Source organism: Emydura macquarii, unplaced genomic scaffold (assembly GCF_026122565.2).
Source record: "Emydura macquarii macquarii isolate MOO-44397 ecotype Brisbane River unplaced genomic scaffold, CSIRO-AGI_Emac_v2 contig_2422, whole genome shotgun sequence".
NCBI lineage: Eukaryota > Metazoa > Chordata > Testudines > Chelidae > Emydura > Emydura macquarii.
This window is the reverse complement of record NW_027132559.1, coordinates 2,004,136-2,028,103: the sequence shown is the minus strand read 5'-3', so window position 1 is coordinate 2,028,103 and position 23,968 is coordinate 2,004,136. Positions and strand designations below refer to the sequence as shown.

General features: G+C 40.3%; 1 protein-coding gene across 2 annotated transcripts in view; it reads right to left on the bottom strand.

Annotated features, from left to right (window-relative positions):
• The window catches only part of NPHP3 (nephrocystin 3), a 40,679-nt gene extending 31,556 nt beyond the window's left edge, over nt 1-9,123 (bottom strand). For both annotated transcript variants that reach the window (XM_067561763.1, XM_067561764.1), the window contains exons 1-4: nt 8,144-9,123; nt 6,956-7,081; nt 3,074-3,224; nt 1,429-1,581 (exon numbers count right to left, since the gene is read on the bottom strand). In XM_067561763.1, the coding sequence (XP_067417864.1) occupies nt 1,429-1,581; nt 3,074-3,224; nt 6,956-7,081; nt 8,144-8,497 (784 nt within the window). In that variant the 5' untranslated portion in view covers nt 8,498-9,123. The remainder of the gene's footprint in view (nt 1-1,428; nt 1,582-3,073; nt 3,225-6,955; nt 7,082-8,143) is intronic.
• Nucleotides 9,124-23,968: the final 14,845 nt, after the last annotated feature.

Sequence of the window (23,968 nt, the reverse complement as noted above, 5' to 3'; positions counted from 1 at the left end):
CAGAATGTTAAATATATTCACATTATACACCTATTATCATGTTTCTTTTCAAATAAATGTTTGTGAAATTTAGCCAAAATGTCAAGTTGATGGCTGCCATACAAAAAAATTAAATTCTCTAGCAGGAGTCATAAAGATGCCTATGTAATTAGATGCGTAGCTAAGCAATTCTTAATAAAATACTGCTGCTTCAAAATTAATTGTAAATATACTAAGCTAACAAATGTTGATGAATAGGTAGCATAATTCTTCTTTAGATAAACTGCATTGCTTTCCATGTTTATGCTGTATCTCAATTCAGCTCATCACAAAGCTTTAAAGATAATTTTTTCTTAGCTTCTCATTTTGTAGGCTAACATTACTTTAAACTATGTTTTCAGCAGTTTCAAGGAAGCTACTAGAGATGTGAGTCTTAACACTTTAGCATTACAGAAATGTAATTTTGTATCAAATTTTTATGAGATCTTTAATAGATTACTATCATCTTGTAAATTCCTGCAAATGTATTTTGAAACATAAAATACCATTTTTCTGATAAGCTGAATAGTGAGTTACTAATGGTCTCTTGAAAATGACAAAAAAGTTACTTAGTAGTAAAGTGGTGTCACAAAGCAACATATGCAGAGAAACTCAAAGTTAAGGATGATAAATTACTTAAAGTCTGAGTAACTAACTTGAACTGAGTCTGTGTCACAGCTAGTATCCAGATTAAAGTAATGAGTCAAGCCAAGTTAGAAAGTGACGACTGTTGTTACTAACTATAAAATACTGGAATGGATAGGGAAATCAGTGATAATCTTTCCCATAGTACAAATGTAATTCAGCATGCACAGGCCTTGATCATGCAATTTGATCTGTGTGGATGGACCTCAAAGTCATGCAGAGTTCCATTTAAGTCAATGGGACTCTGCCTGGAAGAGTCTTCCTATGCAAATCCAACTGAAGGACTGGGGCCAATTTGTGACATCATACATGTGTCCTACATGCCAAAGGATCTGAGAATTTGAAAAATAAAGCAAACTTGAACAAGATACAGGGACTCTGTCAGGCTAAAATAAGTCACATGTAAAATACATTTTTTTTGGTTGCTATTCAAAGCAGGATCACCTAAAGCCTCTTCTTGAGCCCTGATGCAATAAATTGGTATATTTACTATGAAGCATTGAGATTCAATGTCATTACCTAAGAACATTGCTGCACACATTGTTAGCAGCAAAAATATTAAATGCAATTAGGTGTTTCTCAGCTATATTTCCATTTTATTTTTTTATAAAAAGCAGTCATTCAAAGGAAAATATGGAGTGACAGACACAGTAAATCTCTAAACGGAACATAAGAATGGATGCAAAAGATCTCTATGGTAAACAGTATTTGTATGTAAACAGCCACGTGTTAAACCTGCTTAGCAGACAAACACCAGTTCCTTACCTCTGTTTATATTTGCAAATGGTCCTTCCACATCTATAGAACTATGAGCAAACTCAGGCCCTCTGAAAGATTGCTGAAGTTGCATCATACTACCTATGGATGGCTCACTTCCCAACACTCCACCAGTCCAATATTCAGATGGGGCTCCAGTAGCTTAAAAGTAAATACAAACTGATTTTCACTAACTGAAATACATTATTAAACCTAAATACTTCACTTAAAATTTGCTGTCAAGCGCCACTAATTGAAATTCTTCTCCCTTGGTGGGTTCGCTTGCTTCTTTGTCTAATGTAGTTCTAAATCAGCACGACCGCACAGTTACTGAGAAGCTGTGCTGTTAAAGAAATAGGCAACAGAGCATATTAGTACATGGATCTCTCAAAACTGAGGACCTGTTCGTTGATTTCAAATGTTGTATTAGGTCACATATAAGGAAGTTTCATAGTTTTACTGTAATCATTTGTGCACTTCACAAAGTCACCACACCGCTGACAAGTCTTTGTTTAAGAAAGACCCAGAACTAAAGAGCAGAAAAATGTTGCACGTCAGTAGTGAAATACATTTCTTAGTTGGGTGGAAAAGCTTTATAGTAACTTCTCATATTATACTTGGATTACACCATTGCCTACTAATCTATCACTTTTAAGACCACTAAATTCAAATCTTTGAAGAAAAAAATTGAGAGTAAGTTAAGAAAGATATTTAAAAAGGTGGGATGAGGAAGTATAAAACACAGATAAGAAGTAATATAAAAGAAGAAAGCATACACAGGAAAGAGGTAGGAATCATAGGCTTGTTAAATCAATGGTGTCTCTAGAATTTAGCATGTGCATAAGTGCTTTGCAGAATCAGGGCATACATATCGCTATGAAACATATCTAGTTCTGAAGATTATTCAGCCACTTCAGGCTGTGATTTGTGTCGTATCTTGTTAGCAAAGCAGGATCAGATGTAACAGCACTTGGACACTGGACCTTCAGGGAAATCCCAAGCATTGCAGGGAGTGATGCTGGTGATCTCTAGTCTGTATCTAACAAATACTCTTGCATGGTACTACTAAGGGGTGCTGTGCTAATGAAGATGCCATGTTTTGGATCAGATATAAAACCAGGACACAGAATGTCTACAACCACTAAATATCCAGTGTTTTTATTTACAAGACTAAGGTTGTTCAAAAAACCGATCCCCTTGTCAAATTCCAATTTGACATTCTGCCTGTTTCCCCTCCAGTTTCCCATGAATTTTGTTCATTTTCTGTCATGATGGTTTGTGTGGGGCTGATATGCCAAACTGGAACATAACCTGTAGACTTGTGAAAAGGATATCACAGATGGCAGGAAACTCACAATGAAAACACAAGAGAAGCAGAAAGGCTCAGGAAAGGTAGAACGTCAAGGTGTCATTTATAATATGGGACACTATAAATATAAATTTAATCACCAGAAATGGATAATTTATTTAGGGCCTCCAGTGACTTCAAAAAAATACAATTTAAATTATAAGCTATTTTTATCCTTCATAAAGTATTTCCTTGTGATTTTAAAACTTACATTATAAAACCTCAATCTATACTGTATATATATTTTTCTTTTGCTATACTTCATAGAATTTAATCTTTTTTTTATTTGCTTGCTGGAATTCTTACCCGTGACTTCTGTGCAATTGTCATCTGAATCAGACTCTTCAGGATCCAACACTTGGATCCCTTGGGCTTGCAGTCTCTGAAGTTTTGTCTCCAGCTCTCGTTTGGCCCTCAGTAAATCCTGAATCTCATTTTCCTTAGTTTCCCTGAAAATCTAGAAAATGGAAAGGATATTTTTAAAGTAAAAAGCAAACTCTTACTATTTTATCACACGTCTTGTGAAATTAGATGTTTGACGTATAGACCTAGCTCCTAGATTCATGTGATCAGCGGTCATTAAAAAAAAGTGAGTTTTGAGCCCCCACTGTGGTAGAGAAAAGCTTGAAAATATGAACCAAGTGCAACCCACTAGCTCAAAATCAGAAGACAAATAAAGGAACCCCACTTTTTTTTTTTTAACTGTAATTTTTAAATCAATTTCTTGATTTTAAGGGTTACTGACTCATGATTTTTTAATGTTTGGGGTGGATAGTATTAAAATAAGCTTAAGTAATATGCATGGTTTTTAACTGAGTTTTAAGAAAAGCTAACTTTTTTAAGCAACAAAACTATCATTTGTTCTAAAAGATGTCCATATTTTTCGAACGGACTTATATTATTATACTGTGGATTACTATACTGTCAGCTATACACTTTTAATTTAAGAATTAAATTACTAAATTAAGAACTAAATTACAGAACAGACGTCTGGAACTGTCTTATATATACAATCTTACTGCCACAAGCTAAAATTGAATACAGTTTGGACTTTATCAAAACAAAGTACTTAAGATTTCAAGTGAGTAAAGAGAGCTGTAGACTTACTTACAAATTAAATTTAAAACAAAACTGTTCAAAAGTAATTCTTGCCTTACTTATCTACCAAAACACGAGCTTTGTTTCCTCTCCTACAGTTGATGACATCAGTAAGCCCTAAAACAGTGCAGAGAAATGCATTTGTAGTCTAATTTTGGATGCTAGGAGTGGCATCAGCTGCAGGAGGGGAAAACCAGAAGCATCAGCTTGGCAATTAAGCCTTTTAAGTCATCCTAAGGCAGGGGTTTTCAAAGTGTGGGTCACAAACCACCCCCCGCTGGGAGCCGGGGAGGGCACAGAGGAACATTTGGGGGGCTGCGGGAGCCTTTGCTGCCCCGGGGCTCACAGTGGGAGCCCCACAATTAGCTCCCCGGGACTGACAAAGGGAGCACCACTGCCAGCCGCCAAGGGCTGACAGCAGAGCCTCACCACCAGCCCATCATTTCTTTAGCAGTAGCTACCTTTCCCACCTTCCAGTTTAGTATCATGCACTGTCCTTACAACAAGCAGTTGTGTAGTACTTATTTCACTGGTGAATGTAATATTTTTTCATATCATTGTGTGGTGAAAAATGGATCTGTACTTATTGCCAAAGATGGTAGTATTCCAAAACAAAAGCCAGAAGCTGAAATGGCTAAAGCTGATGCAGAGAAAAAAAATCTGCAAAACCAAGAAAATCTGATGAAGCATATTTGGATTTTGGTTTCACTTCCATTACAGATAATGGAGAAATTAGACCTCAATGTGCAGTGTGTGCAATAACTTTAGCAAATTATAGCTTGAAGCCCATAAAATTAAGATGTCATTTAGAAATAAAACATGCTGATCTAGTAGGAAAGAACAGAGATTTTTTTCGAATGAAAGCTACAAGAAATTAATAAACAAAATAAAAATACAATGAAAAATGTGGTATCCATGACTGCAAGGGCTTTAAAAGTATCATATCAAGTTGTGTACCACATTGCCAAGAATAAAAAGCCTTACACAACTGGAGTAAAACTGATTGTCACAGCTGCAATTGACATTTGCAGGACGATGCTTGATGACAGTGCAGCAGAGAAGTTAAGAATGATCCTGGTGTCAGACAACGCAGACAGCTGCTGAATCTCTGACATGACAGAAAATATCAAGGCAAGCTAATCTCTTGATTGTTACTCTCACAAAACATCTATATTGGAAGATTATTTTGTTCTGCAAGCCAGTTTAGATGCATGTAACTGGATGTGAACTGTTTAACATTTTAAATTACTTCTTAACTTCTCATGAGTTGAAGTGGGAAGCCTATGTCGGACTCTGCAAAGATGGAGCCCCTTCTATGTCTGCAGGTAGGGCAGGCTTGAAAGCCAAAGTGTTTGAAATTGCTCCACATATATTGTGGACTCATTAGATGATACTCTGTGAAGCTCTTGCAACTCGAAACATGGATCGGGAATTTACTGATGTTCTGAGTTCTGCTATTAAAATCGTGAACTTTATCAAGATGCGGCCGACAAAAGCACGTCTCTTTGCAATGCTTTGCACAGAAATTGGAGCGGAGCACAACGCTTTGTTGTTTCACATGGAAGTCAGGTGGCTATGCAGGGGGAAAGTGTTGGAACGTATTTATGAACTGAGAAATGAAGTTTGACTTTTTCTATGGGATTTGAATTTCAGCAACGCAGACACACTGTATGATCCCTACTGGCTTGTGCTTTTGGCAGACCTTGCTGATATTTTTGACAATTGAATTCTCTAAATGTCTCATTGCAAGGAGTGGAAAGTATTATTTTTTGAACTGCACAAGATATCAGCTTTCAAGAGAAAGCTAGATCTCTGGAAAACCAAGATCAATACTGGTTTAAGCATTCCATTCCCATTGTTAACAGATGCTATCGATGAAACAGAATCTGAACTAATGAGTATTGTGGAGCCAATCGAGAATCACTTGACTTCTCTCAGAGCCAGTTTGGATAAATACTTTTCTGATGGAAAAGCACCCCTGAATGACTGGATTATCCAACCTTTAGTAGCTGAGGTAATGACCTTCTCCCATCTCTCAAATTATATTCAGGAGAAGCTGATTGAATTTCAGTGACAGGACACTGGAAATTCAATTTAAAAAACAGTTTTTTAAGGGATTTTTGGTTGAAAATTGGCTTAGAATATCCAACTTTGTCAAAGTGTTTGATCAAAGCTCTTTTAGTGTTTGGTTCATCTTATTTGTGAGAGATCGAATTCTCTGCGCTGGCTGTGCTAAAGACAAAGTACTATTCAAGACTGAAAGTGGAGGACAACTTCAAAGTGTCGGTTTCAAAAATCTCCCCACAAACTGATAAACTCTCTGCAGAGAAACAGACATACTCTTCACATTAAGTATCTGTGTATTTGATAGGCCATTTAATTCAAGTTCTATTAAGGCCTCTCAAGTTTATGAGCAGGCTATCAAGCATTCTTTTGCGTGTGTCTATTTTTATATGGGCTGGGGGTGGGGTTGCAATAAAAAATTGTAATGCATAGGGGGGAGGCTCAGCTCAAAAAGTTTGAAAGCCACTGCCCTAAGGAAAAATATTAAGGATTATCTTCACATGGCTCTTGTATTTTACTAGCAAAAAGATGTGCCAATAGTTGATGGGTTACTTTTTAATGAAAACTAAAAATGTTGATAATTAAAAAATATAAATATTACTGAGAAATAACCAAACTCAGTGTTTGGACCTACAATTTATTTTTCTTTAAAACACCATATAACATAACTTCTGATTTGCATGTTCCTTGCCCCTTCTAGGTGTGAAATTGGCAAAAGCTGATGAAATTACATAGAAGGTCCTCCGATGTGGAGCAATGATTAATTTTCTCCTTTCCATTTTCAAACGCATTATTTTCCACTAAGACTAAATGTTATAAAAAAACATTTTTACAGGTAAATTTTGGTATGATTAATTTGGAGTAAATAGAGGACTACAGCCCTATTCCTGCAGTGAGTTCCATATGGGCAGACACCTGCACGTATGCAGAACCTACCCACAGGGAGTTCACCAAAAGATCAAGGCCAAAGTGATTACTTTACATTTTCTTGGCCACTTTTCTAGGGGACAAAATGAAGATGCTTACCTTAAACTGTCTTTTGACTTTGTCTCGGTCATGTTCAAATGTAGCAGCTCTCTCCATGGCTTGATATTTGGCTTCTAAAGCACTTTCTTTCTCTCTAAGTATTTTCTGGTAAGTTTTCTGAAGTGCCTGAAAATGTTTAATATAATATTTCTCTGAGAGGAATATATTATTGCTATAAATTTTTAGACCCTTTTTCAGCGGCTGATAGTTTAGATAGCAAATGCAACAGGGTTGCTCCCATAGTCTTTTTACAACTCTTCATTCAATGAAGAGCCTTTTATTTGTTTGTTTTTGTTTGTTTAGATTTAAACACTGCACTGTACTGTTGAAACCCAAACTAGTGCACAATGCAATCCTATGATGAATGAGAAACATATTACACTGAAAGCAAACCCCTGTGCTCTAAGTCTACTGCAGCTGCATTGACTTCATTTCTACTTCAGTGGGGCTCTGAAGAAACCTAGAAAGAAAAGTGAAACTGACCAGTTCAAGATGGAAGTAATACAAAAAATAAACCAACTGTATAAATGGTGAAAAGTAAACTAGATGTTTCACTTTATTATACCAAGCTAAATTATTATTAAAAAGACATCTGGATTAATACAGGTAAAGAAATTGAACACATTTTTAACTGGCCATTTCTTTTTTTAGTTGATTTGTTCATGTAAAAAATGCCAGCTTGATCTGAAATATGTAGACTGCAGTTATAAATATTATTTCCATCAGGCTACATTTAAAAACTGGAATTTTACAAGGAGGCTGCTCAGCAGCCCCACACAGTGTAGGCGGGAGAACACTGTGAGGTGGACAGCTTGTCCAGAAGATGCTGGGAAGGGGAGGAGATAAAAGAGCAATGGACTGCTCTCCAGGCAAAGAGGTGGGGAGAAGGAGGTCATGTTAAAGCCATGGGTAAGGTGCCTACTCACCATTTTAGAAGGAGCATGGTATAGTGGAAAGAGATCTTGGTTCTGTTCCCAGCTCTGACACTTATTTCCTGAATAACTTTAGACAAATCTCATCTTTTCTTTGCCTAAGCTTTCCCATCTGTAAAATGGGATGAACTTAGGCAAGTACTTTGAGATGTAAGGGATGAAAAGTGCTATGCAGGAGCTAAGTATTATTATTTGTCTCAGGAGCTGGGATCTTCCTTTCCACCCCATGGCTTGGTTCAGTATGGTTAGTAGTTACCTGGAGTTCTGCCCGGAGCCTCTTGTTCTCCAGGTCCAGCTTGGCTTCTTTCTTCACCATGGAGGCCACCTCGTTGTTCTTGCTGACACGGAAGATCTCATATTCTTTCTTCAGACGCTCATACTCAGCCATGCACTCCAGCTCCTGTACCGAGGCAGTAGATTTGAAGCTAGCCCCAATGAGGCCTCCAGGCCGCGATGCACCCACTCTGCGGAAAGAGCTGCGCAACAGGCGGGCTTTGGGCTTCACCTCCACTGGGATCTCGCAGGCTTCGCCGCCACCTCCCCCATAGGCATCCTCAATCACCTCTCCGACGGTGCCCGCTGGGCTCACCAGAGAGGAAGCTGTCCCCATGGCTGGGATGCTGCCCTCACTGCTGCTTCCCCTTCTCCATGCGGGTGGCAGCGGGGATGGGGGGTTACCCAGTGGCCACACATGGGTGACAGGCACGTGCCACTTGTTCCATCTCTGTAGCCCTTTATAGCAGAGTCATCCCAGGGGTGTCTGTGCACAGGTGGACTGGCTGGCAGTGGGGCTCCCCACACAGGTCAGGGGCTTGTCCGGGCTCTCTCGGCAACTAGACTGGCTTCAAGCAAGCCCAGGGGAGCAATGGTGCTCGGCTACGTGGCGGGGGGGGGGCCCAAGAGGACAGCAGCTCCTCAGGGTGACATGAATAATTCCCTCCCCCCCTTCACCGCCGCCTCGACTGGGAGGAGCCAGCCACAGCCTCGGGGACTCTGTGCACCCAGGCCAGGCCAGGCCAGGGGTCTCCTCTAAGCAACCGCAGTCCGCACAGCCGGAGGGGCCGCTCCGCTGCCCAGGGCGCGAACAAATCACCCCCACACATTCACATCCCAGCAGGGAGAGGACTCAGGAAGGAAGGAGGGAGCCCCGTGGGCCGCCCGCAGCCCAGCCCTTCCCGGAATCCCGGACGGCGCAGCGGCAGGGCTGGCGGGGAGGAGAGGGAGGGAGCCGCGCGGGGCTGTGTGTGGACCAAGCCGGCTGCAAGGCGCCCCTTGCGGCCAGACCCTGGCGCCGGCCCCGCCCGCTCTGCGCGAGGGGGCGCTGGGCAGCCGGGCCGGGTGTGAGGGGTTTGGGGGGCCCTAGAGAGAAGAGGCGGGAGACTGACGGGGGAAGGAGGGAAGCAGCTGGGGGAAGAAGCAGAGGAGTGAGGGGCGGCGAGAAGAGGGGCCGAGCTGGGGGCAGGCTCTGGGGAGATAGTGGGGCTGGAGGTGGGACGGCCACGGGACTGCTCGCTGGTTGCCTTGGGGGCAGGAAAGAGGCCGCGAGCACGTACAAAGGAAGGGGGTTGGTGTGTTTCCCAGTCAGAGCAGGGGGCACGTTTCTAGACACAGAAATGACTGTGGAGGAGCTACAGTAAAAATACTGGGAGGGCGGGGAGCAGAGCACCGAAAAGAGGAGAAAAAAGCCTATGTCCATAGAAGAGAGGAGGAGGCTGGAGTCGGGCTGCAAAGCAGCCACTTCTAAGTTGGAGAGGTTTCAGATACAAGTTGGAAGGGAAGGGGGGAGGAGGAGGGGAAAGGAGGGAAGCCCAAACCGGGTGTCCTGGTAAATAGAACCGTCTGTTTCCCCCAGAAGTAATTGCCATAATGGAGCTGGGGAAACCAGCACCCTACATAGATTTATAAGCTCTTTGGGGCAGGAACTGGTTATTAGTTCTGAGTCCGTACAGGGCCTAGCACAAAGGGATCCTGATCCATGACTAGGACTCCTAGGCACTACAGTAATACAAATGATAACAAAAATAATGATCATTTTTCTGAAAAACCCTCCCATTTTCAGGGGACCTCAAGCCCTTACCAGCCTTTGAAATTATTGTGCTAATTTGTTGTCATCTCCCAAACAGCACAAATCAAACTGCCTCTCTGTTAAGGATGGTTACTCAGTTTCTGTGTTGTAGCAAAAATATTTACTATTTTCCTTCCAGAGTATGACCCCCTCAGAGGATTACCACCTGTCCTGAAATTCACAGACAATTCGGAGCAGTGGGTCTCAACCTTTCCAGACTATTGTACCCCTTTCAGGAGTCTGAAGCCCGGGCCCTGCAGCCCCGGGGATGAGGCATGTAACTTAGCTTTGCGGGGCCCCCTGTGGCATGGGGCCTTAAACAATTGCCCTATTGCCGTCCGCTAACGCCAAGCCTGCACTTGCAACCACCCTTAACTCATCCTGTAACCCACCTGGGGCTTGTGAACCCCAGGTTGAGAAACATTGATCTAGATGAGTTCATGTACCCCCTGGAAGACCTCTGCGTACCCCTGGTTGAGAGCCAGTGATTTAGAGCACCAGAGGTATTTAGCCTTTTACAATGTTAGGTCCCAATCCTGCAAGCATTTATGCACATGAATAGTTCTACTTCAGTGGGCAGGAGTGCTTACAGGATTGGGACTTTATGCAGTGTTAGGATATCATCCTGTGTAATTCCATAACAGAATCCAATCCTATGAGTTTCCCAGCCCATTTAGCGCCTGTCAAAGTCATTGGGATGGTGCTGAGCTCTTCACAAGAGCTGATCAATACCTAATAGGAACGGTCTGTGACATTATGATATGATGGTCAATATCTACATAGGGCACTCCTACTTCAGTGTGCTTTGTTGGAGTTAAAAGGCATGTCTTCTCCCTGCCTTCATGTCTCTTTGTAGCTTTCAGATCTACTTTTTATGGATTTCTTAGTTGTGGAGAAGCCAGGAAAATCCTTGCTCCCCTTAAAATTTAAGGTTTAAATTATCTGTCCTTCAGGTCTCAATATTTGATAATCTCCCTCCCAAGTAACATACATCCTCAGTGTCTTCTGGGGTTTGAATTCCATCAACTAAATATATGTTAATGTACTATTTCAAGCTATCTCTATTTTCAAGACCTTTGTCTGGATCCTCACAGACGCTGGAAAGTTTTCATAAATAAATCACTGAGACTCACAAGCATGTTGGTTTGTTTCCAAAACCTCAGAATCCATACTGCAACAGTATGAAAGAAAACAAAAAAAAAAAACCCCAACCAGCCACATAAAAAAAGATCTTGTCTGGTTTATACATTTGCTGTGTGAGCAATGAATCAATTTATAATGGGAGAAAAAGAGAAAGTATTTTAGAGGAATTTGCAACAATTTCATTCCGAATGCCCACAAAATTATTTCCTAGAGAGGAAAATTAGTGTATTGTATGCAAATCAAAAAGGGAATGGTTTTATTTTCTTTAATAATTCTGTATTGTGAATTATGGGATACTGGCATGTAGCAAGATCCTATGCTAACTTCAAAAGACATTGCATGACTATGAAAAAACAACTCATTCCTTGGCGAAACGATGGGCTGTGATTGATTGTCCTGTGTAAAACTTATTTCAGTTAAAAAGCTATTTGTGGCATACTGAATGTTGGGGAGGGAGCAGCGCTGCATGGTACCCCACATTGACATCAATGGAAATTATGGATACCTAGCCAGAGCAGCATATAGATCAAGAATTCTGAAATGAAGCGGGGCTCTGAGTTCCCTCATTTGCATGTTAATATACAGAATACTCTTCTATTTCAGAGCCGCACTGGTGTCCGAGTTCTGGGAACAAAGTCTAAGGTTTGGTCATGCTTTTGGTTGCACTAAGTTCTTTTCTGTGTTCTGAGTTCTTTGAAAGCCAGAACTGTGGCTTTCCTCACATGCAATTTCATTACCTTTAGATACAGAATAAAATTCTGCATTATAGGGGACCCTTAATCCACTGCTAATCACTGTTAGGAACAATTACATTGGAGGAATTGTTGATACTGCTTCTCTGATGCTGCCTCTGATTGGTTCCTTCCTCCCCTCCCCCCCATGTATTATAGGAATTTAATATGGAGAGGAGAGAAAGAATAAGAATTTCTTTCTGAATAAGAAAATTACACTGCTTCCCTGTTGTTTCATTTATTGATTTTTCTGATGTTTAGAGATTTTATAATAGATTCTCCAAAATTCAATTTAGAAATCTCTAATAGTGAAGACTTGTTAAATACAGTATAATACAGAAGGGCCATTTCATCTTTGCTGGAAACAGAGCGTCACGGAATGTGAAGACTGGCTGTCTTAACTTTCAAAGATTATTAAGTGACCCTGGTAAATGATAATTCAGCCTTGAACCAAATACCTGATCAAGTTCTCCAAAAACAGTGTCATATTACATTTTCTTTTCCTTTTTCTTAAGCCTCAACAGGAGCAATTTGATCAGCAGATTTTGGGAGTAAAATAATTAGGCAGATTGTGATAATGTCATTCACAAACCAGTATGGGTTAGAATCTTTGTCTGAACTATGTTGTGTCATAGCAGTCCAGCTATCCATCCAGTTTATTGAGTTTATTGGGACAACTCACATGTGTGTAGATAATTGCGTTTGCAAAATCAGGACCCATGTTTGTAAAGCCCCTCCATGGCAGCTACTCCATGCTTTGGACTGGAAGAGCAACTACTGCTCCTTGGCACCTCCATGTGAGGGTTCTCACTCACTGGATCCACATAATCACAAATCCAATGATCCCCTCCCCAGATCCACCAACGTCTCTACAATCCTATCTACTCCATTTTGAATCAGTACAGAGTCCCCATCCCTGGTACATAGGGGACATGCCCTTTCCCCTAAGCAGCCACTCTGCCTATATTTCTCTCCTATGCAGATTATTATTATTTGTATTACCATAACACCTAAGAGTGACCAGGACCCCTTTGTGCTAGCTACCACCCTCCTTCTATGGCAGGGAGGGTTCTCCACAGAAAGTGAGTTACACACTAAGAGAGTATTATTTGTCAGAGGCCATACAGGCTTTAAGCATGTCATGTTACTTCAGTGTTGTCAGAGAACATTACATTGGAAGCCTCTCACAGTTTTTCCAGATCATATTCATTCACAGTGAAGACACAATGTGGACAAATACATCTTGGATATAACTTCATCGGAGCTTCACCAGGGTGAATACGTATCCAGCATGTCAATTTGCTGTGCAACTTGCCTTATACCTTAAAAAGCAAAACTTTGTTTGCATTGAGGTTAAAAAAAATCACTGAATAATCTAAAGTTTTTAAAATATCTATTTGAAATCCATCATGATGTAACTTTGGTCTTCAATATATCCCGTAACATTTTAAAATGTGTGTTCAGGTGCCTAATTTGTTATTTAAGTTTTCACACTCCTGAATTTACTCCATTTTAGGATATATTGTTGACCATATGTGAACAAAATCTGTAGACATGGATCTGTCCCTTGGAGATAACTGGAGCATCAAGAACTGCAGCACTGCATGAAATTTTCTACAGATGCCTTCTGTGCAATGCCTTTTTACTTGTGGAAAATGAAGGTAACTGTATAATTCTTATTATAAACCAAGTGGCTTTGCCTCTCACACACATTCTTGTGCTGTTTTATCGCCCTGAGATTCACCACAGCTCAGAATTAGCAGATGTTCATTTTACAAAAGAACACATCCAGCATCTAGCCACATATGTATTCCAGTATAATTTAGTATAAAGAGGTACAGGAAGTAGCAAAGAAATTTGCAGCTGGAGTCTGGAGTGGGTGTTTCAGACCATAGGTTTCCACAGTCTGGCTGCATTTTATAAATAAGAGTTTTGCTGTGATTGGAATAAATTATTAAAAACAGGATGCTCTAAACAGAAAACAAGTGAGCAGCTCAAAGCTATCTTTTCCCTTGTAAATTCAGACTTTAGAATAATTAAGTATTACCGACAAAGGCAGAGCATTAGAAAAGCCCTTCACAAATCAGTAGTAAGTTGTTTCTGTTGGTATTGTACCAAAACTGATCAGCTTTTTATGATTTCTTGCATTATTGAAAAATATGTGTCAAAGTACAGCTTTTTGTCACAACGTAAGTAAGATGGTCATAATGTAGATGTGTGGCGAAAGTAGTGCAATGTGGTAATTTAAAAAATGGTTGTTTTTATATTGGATTATACATGATTCCACATCACTCTTGTTAGTGGCTGTGAAGCTGTCTAAAGAAGTCTAAAAGTTAATCTGATTGTCATCCTGAGTATTCTGGCCCATGTAACGAGTAGAAGCCTGGATAGGCTGAATCGTGGAGCAAGTTGTAGCCTGGCTAAATGATTTTAACCCTTTTCATAGTCTCCTGAGAAGATCAACTGCAGAATCTGTTTTTAGTACAAAAAGAGTTGAGCTCCCAATTAATCAGCATCTCAGTTTTGTTCGGTTTAGTGTGCAGGTGCTGGGTGGTGTTGGTGGCCTGATATGTAAGAGGTCAAACTATGATCTGGTAGTTCTTTGTGACCTTAAACTCTATGATTCTATGTAATATAAGCCTTGATTCAAAGCCCACTGAAGTTGATTAGAGTCTTTCAGTTGACTTCAGTGGACTTTGTACCAGGCCTTTAAAATGACTGTCAGACCATACAAGTCAGTATAGGGGACAAATATAGCTCTGTGATTAACCAGAATTCACTATTAGGCCAGAAATTTATGGGTTTAATTTTCTGAGTAAGACTTGGCATGAAGACCTAAAAAATTAAGCCCCTTTCTGTCTGTTTCTGGCATCTGAGAGAGTTAAAGTGCTCCAGGGCATTTTAAAGAGAGTAGATGTCCTGGTCGATCAAATTTGTTCTGATAGTCAAGGCTATGTGTGCCCTACTGAGTACAAAATGGCTGTCGTGTGCCTTGTCCGTGGTAGGTTACAGGGCAGATCAGGTTTCTGTACCGGATATGGACTGACTACTGAGCTTCCTTCTCAGAGAGATATACCAAATGTGTCATTATAAGATCCTTTTATGTTCTACCAGGAATAATGTTAGCTTAAATAAGGTATGATGTTAGCTTAAATAAGGTATAACACACACATCTCCATCTAGTGGTTGAATGGTATAATACAGTTTAGTATTCCATTACAATGGCTGTCCCTTTTCACTGTGTCATGATTTCAGATGATTAAAAAACCTTTCATAGTTTTACAGAAAGTTATGCAGCCCTAAAATATGACTAGAGGTACAGATAAGATTTATGTGAGGAATAAAATAAAGACTGAAGAAATATCCTGAATATTGCATCTGATGCATCAATATTTCTATTTTCCATACCATTCTGATTCCTTTTGACAAGCATGCTTTATGGCAGTGTATTGCAATTTATCTTATTTATTTATTTATTACTAAAACAATAGACTACATAGATAATTAATTATAAATTACCACAACAAACACACACCATATAGCTATTCAGCTCACTACATCTTATGTGGTACAGTAATTTTATTACAGTCTATCAAGCTGAGCTCAGTGTGAATATACCCAGAATCCATTTCCTTAGCAGTCTGAAAATTACCTGGAATAGAATTGATGGAGAAGATGACACCCACTTTTAAAAGTTTCTGTGCCTCTACATTTTTGTAACCCGTGACCACTAGAGGTCAGCAACACTTAGGGAAAAGATGGAGAGAGGGTGGATCCGTGTTACTTATACAGACATAGGAAAATGTGAGATTAAAAAGTGATGTGTTTTTACCTATGACCCAGCTACCTAAAGAATTAAGACAGCATAACAAGAATGCTGTGCAAGATGTTTGGAGTCACAGTACTGAGCAGGGAGAGAGAGTTGCATAAATACAGTATTGTATTTTTGTCTAGTACCCTCCATATCTGTCATACTGTATATAAAAGCATTATGAAAAGCAGTTACTAACCTAGTAGTGTTAGGAGCCAAACCCTGGTTCTGTTGAAATCACTGTCAGTTTTGTCATTGACTGCAAGAGGAACCAGGATTTGGCCCTAGCTGCTTTGCAAAGTTAAACAACTGTCAAGTGTTTTTTTATTTTGTTTTTTACATGAAATACTGAATGCCCCAAAGGCTTTTTTAATTTCATTAGCCAAGATAGTTAAAAAATAATCAGAAACCATCCAGAACAAAACAACCCTTTCTTCTAACTACCCTATCTGTAAATTCAACGTTAATTACAGCCACAATACCAAGCTGTTATACACGTGCATAAGAAATGTTTTGATTTAAAGAACTTAATTTCATTCAGAATAATGAGACTGATAATTGAAACCTAACTTCTCACCTTGACAGCTGGAAGATGTCAGAACAAGACACACTCTGAAGTTTGTGTGTCAAGTGACTTAGCAACACTGCTCCATAAAAATCTTGGCCAAGCCTAGATTGTGTTTTGACTGACAATCAAATTGTCACAGATCTACAGAGGATTCGATCCTATAGCCTTTATACAGTCTCTTTGGGAGCACCTTAACATTCACTAGGCGCTGGGCTTAGCTTTTCACAAGGGCGAGCCACATAGCTCAGAGAGTACAGACCCCTCTTTCTCACTGTATGCTCTCAACAGCAAGTCCAAATGAGCTCAGACTCCTGATTAGAGACTTTTACCACAGTGCAACTAGTAAGTATTTGCAGTGATGCAGGGCAGCCTTTTCGAAATAAGCCAGCATTTATTAGTCAACCGAATACAGAATCTGAGAGTCCTTAGGTTAGCATGGAAAAGCAAAGTTTATGGCTTGGTTTACACTTAAAAGTTAGGTTAACATAGCTACGTTGGCCAGGCTGTGAATAAAGCATACCCAACTGACATAGCTTTGCAAACTTAATCCCCGTGTAGAAGCAGCTATGTCGAGGGAAGCTAACTTTGTTCGGGGAGGTGGTGTTCCTGTTGGTGTAGGTTGTATCTACACTGCGGGGTTATGCCAGCATAGCTACGCCAACATAGCTATGCCAGTATAATCCTGTAGTATAGGCTCAGCCTAAAACAGATTCTATACTGGCAGAAGCAGCCTCCCCAGTATTCCATGTTCTCTTGGAATCTGCTTGTGTTTTCTGTCTGTGTCTTTCTGTCTGTCTGTCTTTCTTTCTCGGCCAGCATCCTTACCTTGGCTTCTCTGTCCAGCTGCTATAGTTTTTCCATTCCAGTTACTTGCAAAGAGTTAAAAAGTTGCTCTTGGCTGCTGGTCATTAGAAATAAATGGTCCAGGAGAGTGAATTCCTCCGGCACTGGGGCTGCGCCAGGAGCTAACAGCTCTTTCAGCCCCAGGGTGACAGCAGGGAGATCGAGCTCCTCTGTCCTTGGGGCCACAGTGAGAGCACAGAAGGTGCCCTCCTAAAGGGTGGAATTTAAATTCCTGTGCACACACCTGCATATACAGTACACAAAGATTTAACCACTCTAAATGAGACATTTTGCTGTAACATTTCATGTCCTGTGAAAACACTTCCAAGTGAACATTTCTGTTGAATGTATCGCTTCAGCACTTACACACTAGTCTTTTCCCTCCCACTCTTTTTGGTCACAGTTCATTGCTACAAAATTTCTGAAGTAAAATGAGTTGTGGCATGAACCTGGAATGTAATCACAGACCTTTACACCTTCAATCTAAAGTTCTCCCAACAGAGTTAATGCAATGGCATGCCTCACATGTTTCAGAGAAAAATTAGCCAGACCTTTTGCCACTATTATTATCTACTGTTCTGATTGCTAAAATGCACAACATGGATTTAATATTTGTTTAAATAACACTTAGAACTTAATTTAATATATACATGACCCCCACAATTTGTTAGGGTCATCAGGGTAACAGTTTCAAAATTGAATATGTGAGAAAAGGGTGTATTTGGCATAACTGTTTTCCAGGGACTCATATTACGCAGTGGTTATGCTATCTATGTACGTGCCAGCCAGTTGTAGCTCAAGGAGACACAGAATCTGCCCCAGTTGTTATAGAAAGAACAACATCATTCAATTTCAGTGCCATCAAGATTCATTCCATATATGAAACTCAAATATCACAAATGGCATATTGCTAAAAAAAAAATGTTTAAGACTTTTGCTAGAAAGCTATATAAAGCTGTTCATCAAATATGCCACTCAATGGCAGTGACTTAGAAATCAAATTTTGCACTGTTCAACTGTCAGATACAGGTTGTATGTGCAGAATTAATGTTCCATACAGCAAGAAACCACAAATTGTTTCTAGAGAATTCAAAGAGCATTAAATCCCTGAAAAATAGTCAAAATTGTTTTTTCATTCATTTTAGTACTCTTATTCCACATTTGGGTTAAATGTTTATAATCAGATTCATTTCAGCCACATAACAATAGAATGTAGTTGAATTACCCAGTAACCAGCACCTATAGTTATACTATGACATTTCTATGAATGAAGGGAAGAGGAAATAAATATTAATTTTCAGATAGGTAAAAAAGGCCTGGCCCTGCAAGGAGGGAGTTGAAAGCACCCAAAACCCTCCAGGATAGGTATTATGTAAACGAAAAACAATCAAATTAGTTACATGATAACATATTGTTATGTCTTGTTTGAGGGGCATCTGACCAAAACTGAAATATGAGTCCAGATCCTGCCAGTTTCAGTTTGTGTGCTCTATGGCCTTGTCCATGCTAAGAACATGTTAGCAATCCTCCCATTGCTCGTCTATCTTAGGGCACAGTTGGATGACATAGTGGTAAAAATAGCCCACCCTTCATTAGCACATCAAGCATGGAGTTGCATTGGTGCTACCCCAGTGGTAGGGAAATTGCTAAAATTCTAAGTAGAGACACTGCCTCTTGGGTACAATGAACACAGGGTCCAATTCAACTCTCACAGATGTCAGTGGAAAGACTCCCACCGACTTTGATGGGCATTGGATGAGGTCCTGGAGGACACTGACCCACCCAGCACATGAAAGATTTGAAATTTGTGGCAGGTGGGCCCAGCAAAAGGTACACCACAACCACTGACCCAGTGGACTTATTCATCACAGGGAAACAGCAATCTGCAGGGGGAGGATGGTTTTCCAGGGTATATAGTAAGTTCATAGCCTTCAACATTACTCTATTACTTGTGCATTCATAAGTACCTTGCTGAATTGGGACCTTAGTGAACTGCAACTGTTTGCTTCAGATGAGCCATGCACAGAACAGAAGTGACTAATTTCAGGCGATCACTTTTTATTTAGAACAATGGGGTGGGGGAAATAATTTGTCATTACAATTTCTCTTTGCTGCTGTATGCCTGTGTTTCTCTCTCATTCACCCTTATTGTTGAACACTAATGCTGCACATTATCTGTGAGGGAAACTGTGCAAGAAACCCTTTTTCTTTAGGCCACCTCACCTATGAAAAAGTAACAGTACATTACACTTATTTCAAGTCTTTCATACATGAATCTCAAATTGCCTTGCAATCATCTCTTAAAGACCCATAACACCTTGGGAGAGAGGGAAGTATTACACCCACTTTACTGATTGGAAAACAGTCGGAGAGGGGCAGTTTTCTCTTTTTGCATCAGAAAGTCCATATGATTAAAAGATCCTTCAAAAACAGCTACAAAGGCAGGTTAGCCTAGAATGCATTCTAGTATTTTATCTCAACAAACAGCAAATAACATATAACCATAGTAACCAGTTTGGCGTGAGAGATCCCTCTTATGCTAAGCAAAGACAGTGGAAAACAGCAGAAAATATCAGCAGAGACATAAAGACAGCTAGATATTGGGAATGAAAATAAAGTCAATTGGAGTTGTGGGTATTCAGCTTCTCTGAAAATCAGACCATCAATGTCTCAGATTTGATACTCAAAAACTGAGGCATGCATAGTTAGTAAACATTTTTTAAAAATTCTGGCCTAAGTCACTTGCCGAATATCATGCAGGTGGTTAATATCAGAGCTGGAAAAATAGCCTGTAATTTTGACTCACAGTAACTTCCTTTAACCACTAAACCCCATTCCCAATTATATTCAGGCTATGTACACACTACAGCTTAGGTCAGTATAAATTATGTTGCTCAGGGGTATGAATAAGCCACCCTCCTGATAGACATAAGTTACACTGACCTAAGCGCTGGTGTGGACAGCATTATATCGGCGTGGAGAGCTTCTCCCACCAACATAGCTAGAGTAATTAAGTTAACAGGAGAGCTCTCTCCCATCAACACAGAGCATCTGCATTAGCAGCGCTACAGCTGCATCAGTGCAGCTGCGCCGCTACAAGCTCTGTAGTGTAGTCATAGCCTTTGTGAAACAAGAAAAAGCTGTATGAGAAAGAAGACCTCATTTGCCCCCCTGAGTTGGTGACTGCATGAAAAATTCAGATAACTGACTTAAAAGGAAGTGACTATGTGGCTGGGAAAGCCAGAGGTGATGCACACTTATTGAATTAGATGTTTACGTATTCACTCTCTTGCTGGGATTATAACTCGATGTGGAGAATGTGGGAATTTTTGTACCATTTTTTAATGAATAATGTGTGTGATCAGTTTACCCACTCACTTTTTATTGCTACCCATAGAATGTGAAGGGTTTAAATTCTACTCTGGAGACGAGGGAAATAAGACACAGCTGGACATCATGTAGGCAATAAGTCTGTTTAGGTTGGACCCAAATATATCATCAAAACATGAATGGAATCAACACATGTGAATGGAAGACCCAACAGGGGAGAGCGAATTCCTCCGCTGGAGGAGTTCTATGCCCCCCACCGATTATTGGGGAGGCCTGTGCCCCTGCTTGCCCCCCTTTGTGTATGCCCCTGTGTATATGTATGTGGAAATACCCATAATTAGATAGGCATCATATATACTATTGAGGAATTCTGCTTTTATGCCTAAAAACACATTTTCCCTATAAAAGCCTAAATTATGACCTTGTTAGCTTTGAGCTCTGGCACTGAGGAGCACCTCCACCATTCCAGGTGGTGGATCCCCTTGAATGGATGTTGCAGCGAGGGAGCTCCCCTTTATGTAAGGCCTAGCGTGACTCCATTCTACCCTCCATATAGGGCTATGGTGTGTCTAAATGGCACAGTTCAGCGAGTCAACAAGCAAGTGGTCAAGGGTGATCCAGGAGATATAGTGTACATAGATTTTTAAAAAGCTTTTGACAAGGTCCCTCACCAAAGGCTCTTAAGCAAAGTAAGTGGTCATGGGATAAGAGGGAAGGTCCTCTCCTGGATCAGTAACTAGTTAAAAGACAGGAAACAAAGGGTAGGAATAAATGGTCAGTTTTCAGAATTGAAAGAGGTAAATAGTGTTGTCCCCTGGGGGTGTGTTTTGGGACCAGAGCTGTTCAACATATTCATAAATGATCTGGAAAAAGGGTTAACTGTGAGGTGGCAAAATTTGCGGATGATACAAAATTACTCAAGCTAGTTAAATCCAAAGCAGATTGCAAAGAGTTACAAAGAGATAGCAAAATGGCAGATGAAATTCATTGTCGATAAATGCAAAGTAATGCACATTGAAAAACTTAATCTAACTATACGTATAAAATGATGGGGTCTAAATTAGCTGTTACCACTCCACAAAGAGAGCTGAGAGTCATTGTGGATAGTTCTCTGAAAACATCCACTCAATGGGCAGTGACAGTCAAAAAAGCTAACAGAATGTTGGGAATCATTAGGAAAGAGATAATAAGACAGAAAACATCATATTGCCTCTTTATAAATATATGGTGTGCCTACATCTTGAAAACCGTGTGCAGATCCGGTCACCCCATCTCAAGAAAGATATATTAGAATTGGAAAAGGTACAGAAAAGGGCAACTAAAATGATTAGGGGTATGGAAAAGCATCCATATGAGGCGAGATAAATAAGACTGGGACTTTTCAGCTTGGAAAAGAGACAACTGTGGGGGGATATGATAGAGGTCTATAAAATCATGATGGGTGTGGAAAAAGTAAATAAGGAAGTGTTTATTTACTCCTTCTCATAACATGAGAACTAGGGGTCACCAAATGAAATTAATAAGCAGCAAGTTTAAACCAACAAAAGGAAGTATTTCTTCACACAATGCACAGTCAACCTGTGGAACTTCTTGCCAGAGGATATTGTGAAGGCCAAGACAATAACGGGGTTCAAAAAAGAACTAGATAAGTTCATGGAGGATAGGTCCATCAATGGCTATTAGCCAGGATAGGCAGGGATTGCTCTTTGCCAGAGGCTGGGAATGGCTGACAGGATGGATTACTTGATGATTATCTGTTCTGTTTATTCCCTTTGAAGCACCTGGCATTGGCCACTGTTGTTAGACAGGATAGTGGGCTAGATACTGTGCTAGATGGACCATTGGTATGATCCAGTATGGACGTTCTTATGAATATTGCAAATGGATATGTCTACTGTTTGAGCTGAGGGTGTGATTGCAAGTTCAAGGAGACATACTAGTACTAGCTTTCACTGAGCTAGTGCAATAAAATAGAGTGTAGGCACTCCAGTGTAGGCGGCGGGATGGGCCAGCTACCTTGAGTACCTGCTTGGGCCTTGTCAAGATAGATAGAACTATAGTCCTTAAATAGGAGGTCTTTATTAAAGGAAACAACAACAACTACAGACAAACAAGTTTCTACACAGCTTAGGTCCCTGCTTTGTCTGTCTTGTTTACCAAGGACCACACATAAAGAGCAGTTTTTGCTACACTTTTGAAAAGTATAGGTTGCCTGAATTCCTTTGTTTCCTCCTCCCCTGACTCCCACACTCCCTCCCCAAGAAACCGTCTTCTGATGGTGCTTACCAGAAACAGAATCAGTGCCATAGCTCCATTGCAAATCGGTGACTGAGAGAAGAAGTGACAAGGTAAAACCAAACCAAAATATAACTGGAAGTGATATTAGAGTTTTGGACTCTTAGTTCCACTCTCCTTGGCATCCTAATAACTCATTATTTCCTTTCTTCAGGCTTGTTTTTCAACCCACCTTTCAGTGCTCATCTCAAAGAGTAATCTTCCACAGGTATCATAGCCAACAGAGAGCCTCTTCTCCCTCATAATCTAGGTCTAGGAGTTGCAACAACCAACCCCTTCTCTTCACTCCCCAAGGGCACTGATCAATACTGTATATTTAGCCACTCTCTGTGCTCCACTCCCTTAACCACTAATTCCATTCTCTGACTACTTGTACTATGCACAGTGGAAAAGCCACTGATACAGGGCGTGGTAAGGGAGACAGCTGTTGGCTGCCACTCAGCAGGGATGAAACTAAAAGAATAAAGTGCCTTTACATCCCCTCATTTTTCCTTCTTTGGTAGGAAGGTAGACACAGACATTGAGAAGAGAAGGTCCAGGGCCCCTTGGCTGGAAGCACCATGTTTACTACCTGCTATTACTTTGGTACATCAGAAGGTTATCTTTGCAATTGTAAAATGAAAACTTCAGCTAGTAAAAGTGGAGGAGGACAGGGGCTATAATTTGAGCAGACACTTAACTCTTCCTCCTCAAATTCCAGGCAGTCTCTAACAAAACCAAAAATAGGCAAATCTTTGTCTCTTTTCTACTTGATATTTTATTTTAAAAATCCCTGTTAAATTGACTTCAAAAGAAAAAAAATCTGCCGCAACAACACTTTTTCAGCTTATTTATACACAGGGAAATGTCACTTTTGTTCTCAAACGAGGTAAACAGAGCCATAAAAAGCATAGCTCAGACCTGTCAAAAACTGTACAGGCTTTAAATCAGAAGGAACATTTCCCCACTGCATCTTCAAAACATTGTGACTGGAATTCTTTGTTACTCTGAAACTAGTATTAGAAACAGAAACCTACCTAGTTTTAGAAATATTAAACATGAAAGCTGGGTTCCAGTTCACTATGGAACTAAATGATGAATAGCGCCTTTTGAATGACCTTTCCCGAGTAAACCATTTGTTGTTGTCTTCTGGCAAAGCCTTTCTGTTGACATGACTTACTTTAAATTAGGTAAAATGTCGTCAGAATTAACAGTGCTAGTATCAAACCCTAAACATAACCATATAAAATATCACGTCTCCTCCACCCCACCCCCCATAAAACACAATCACTTTATTGATATGCATCAGGTAAGGC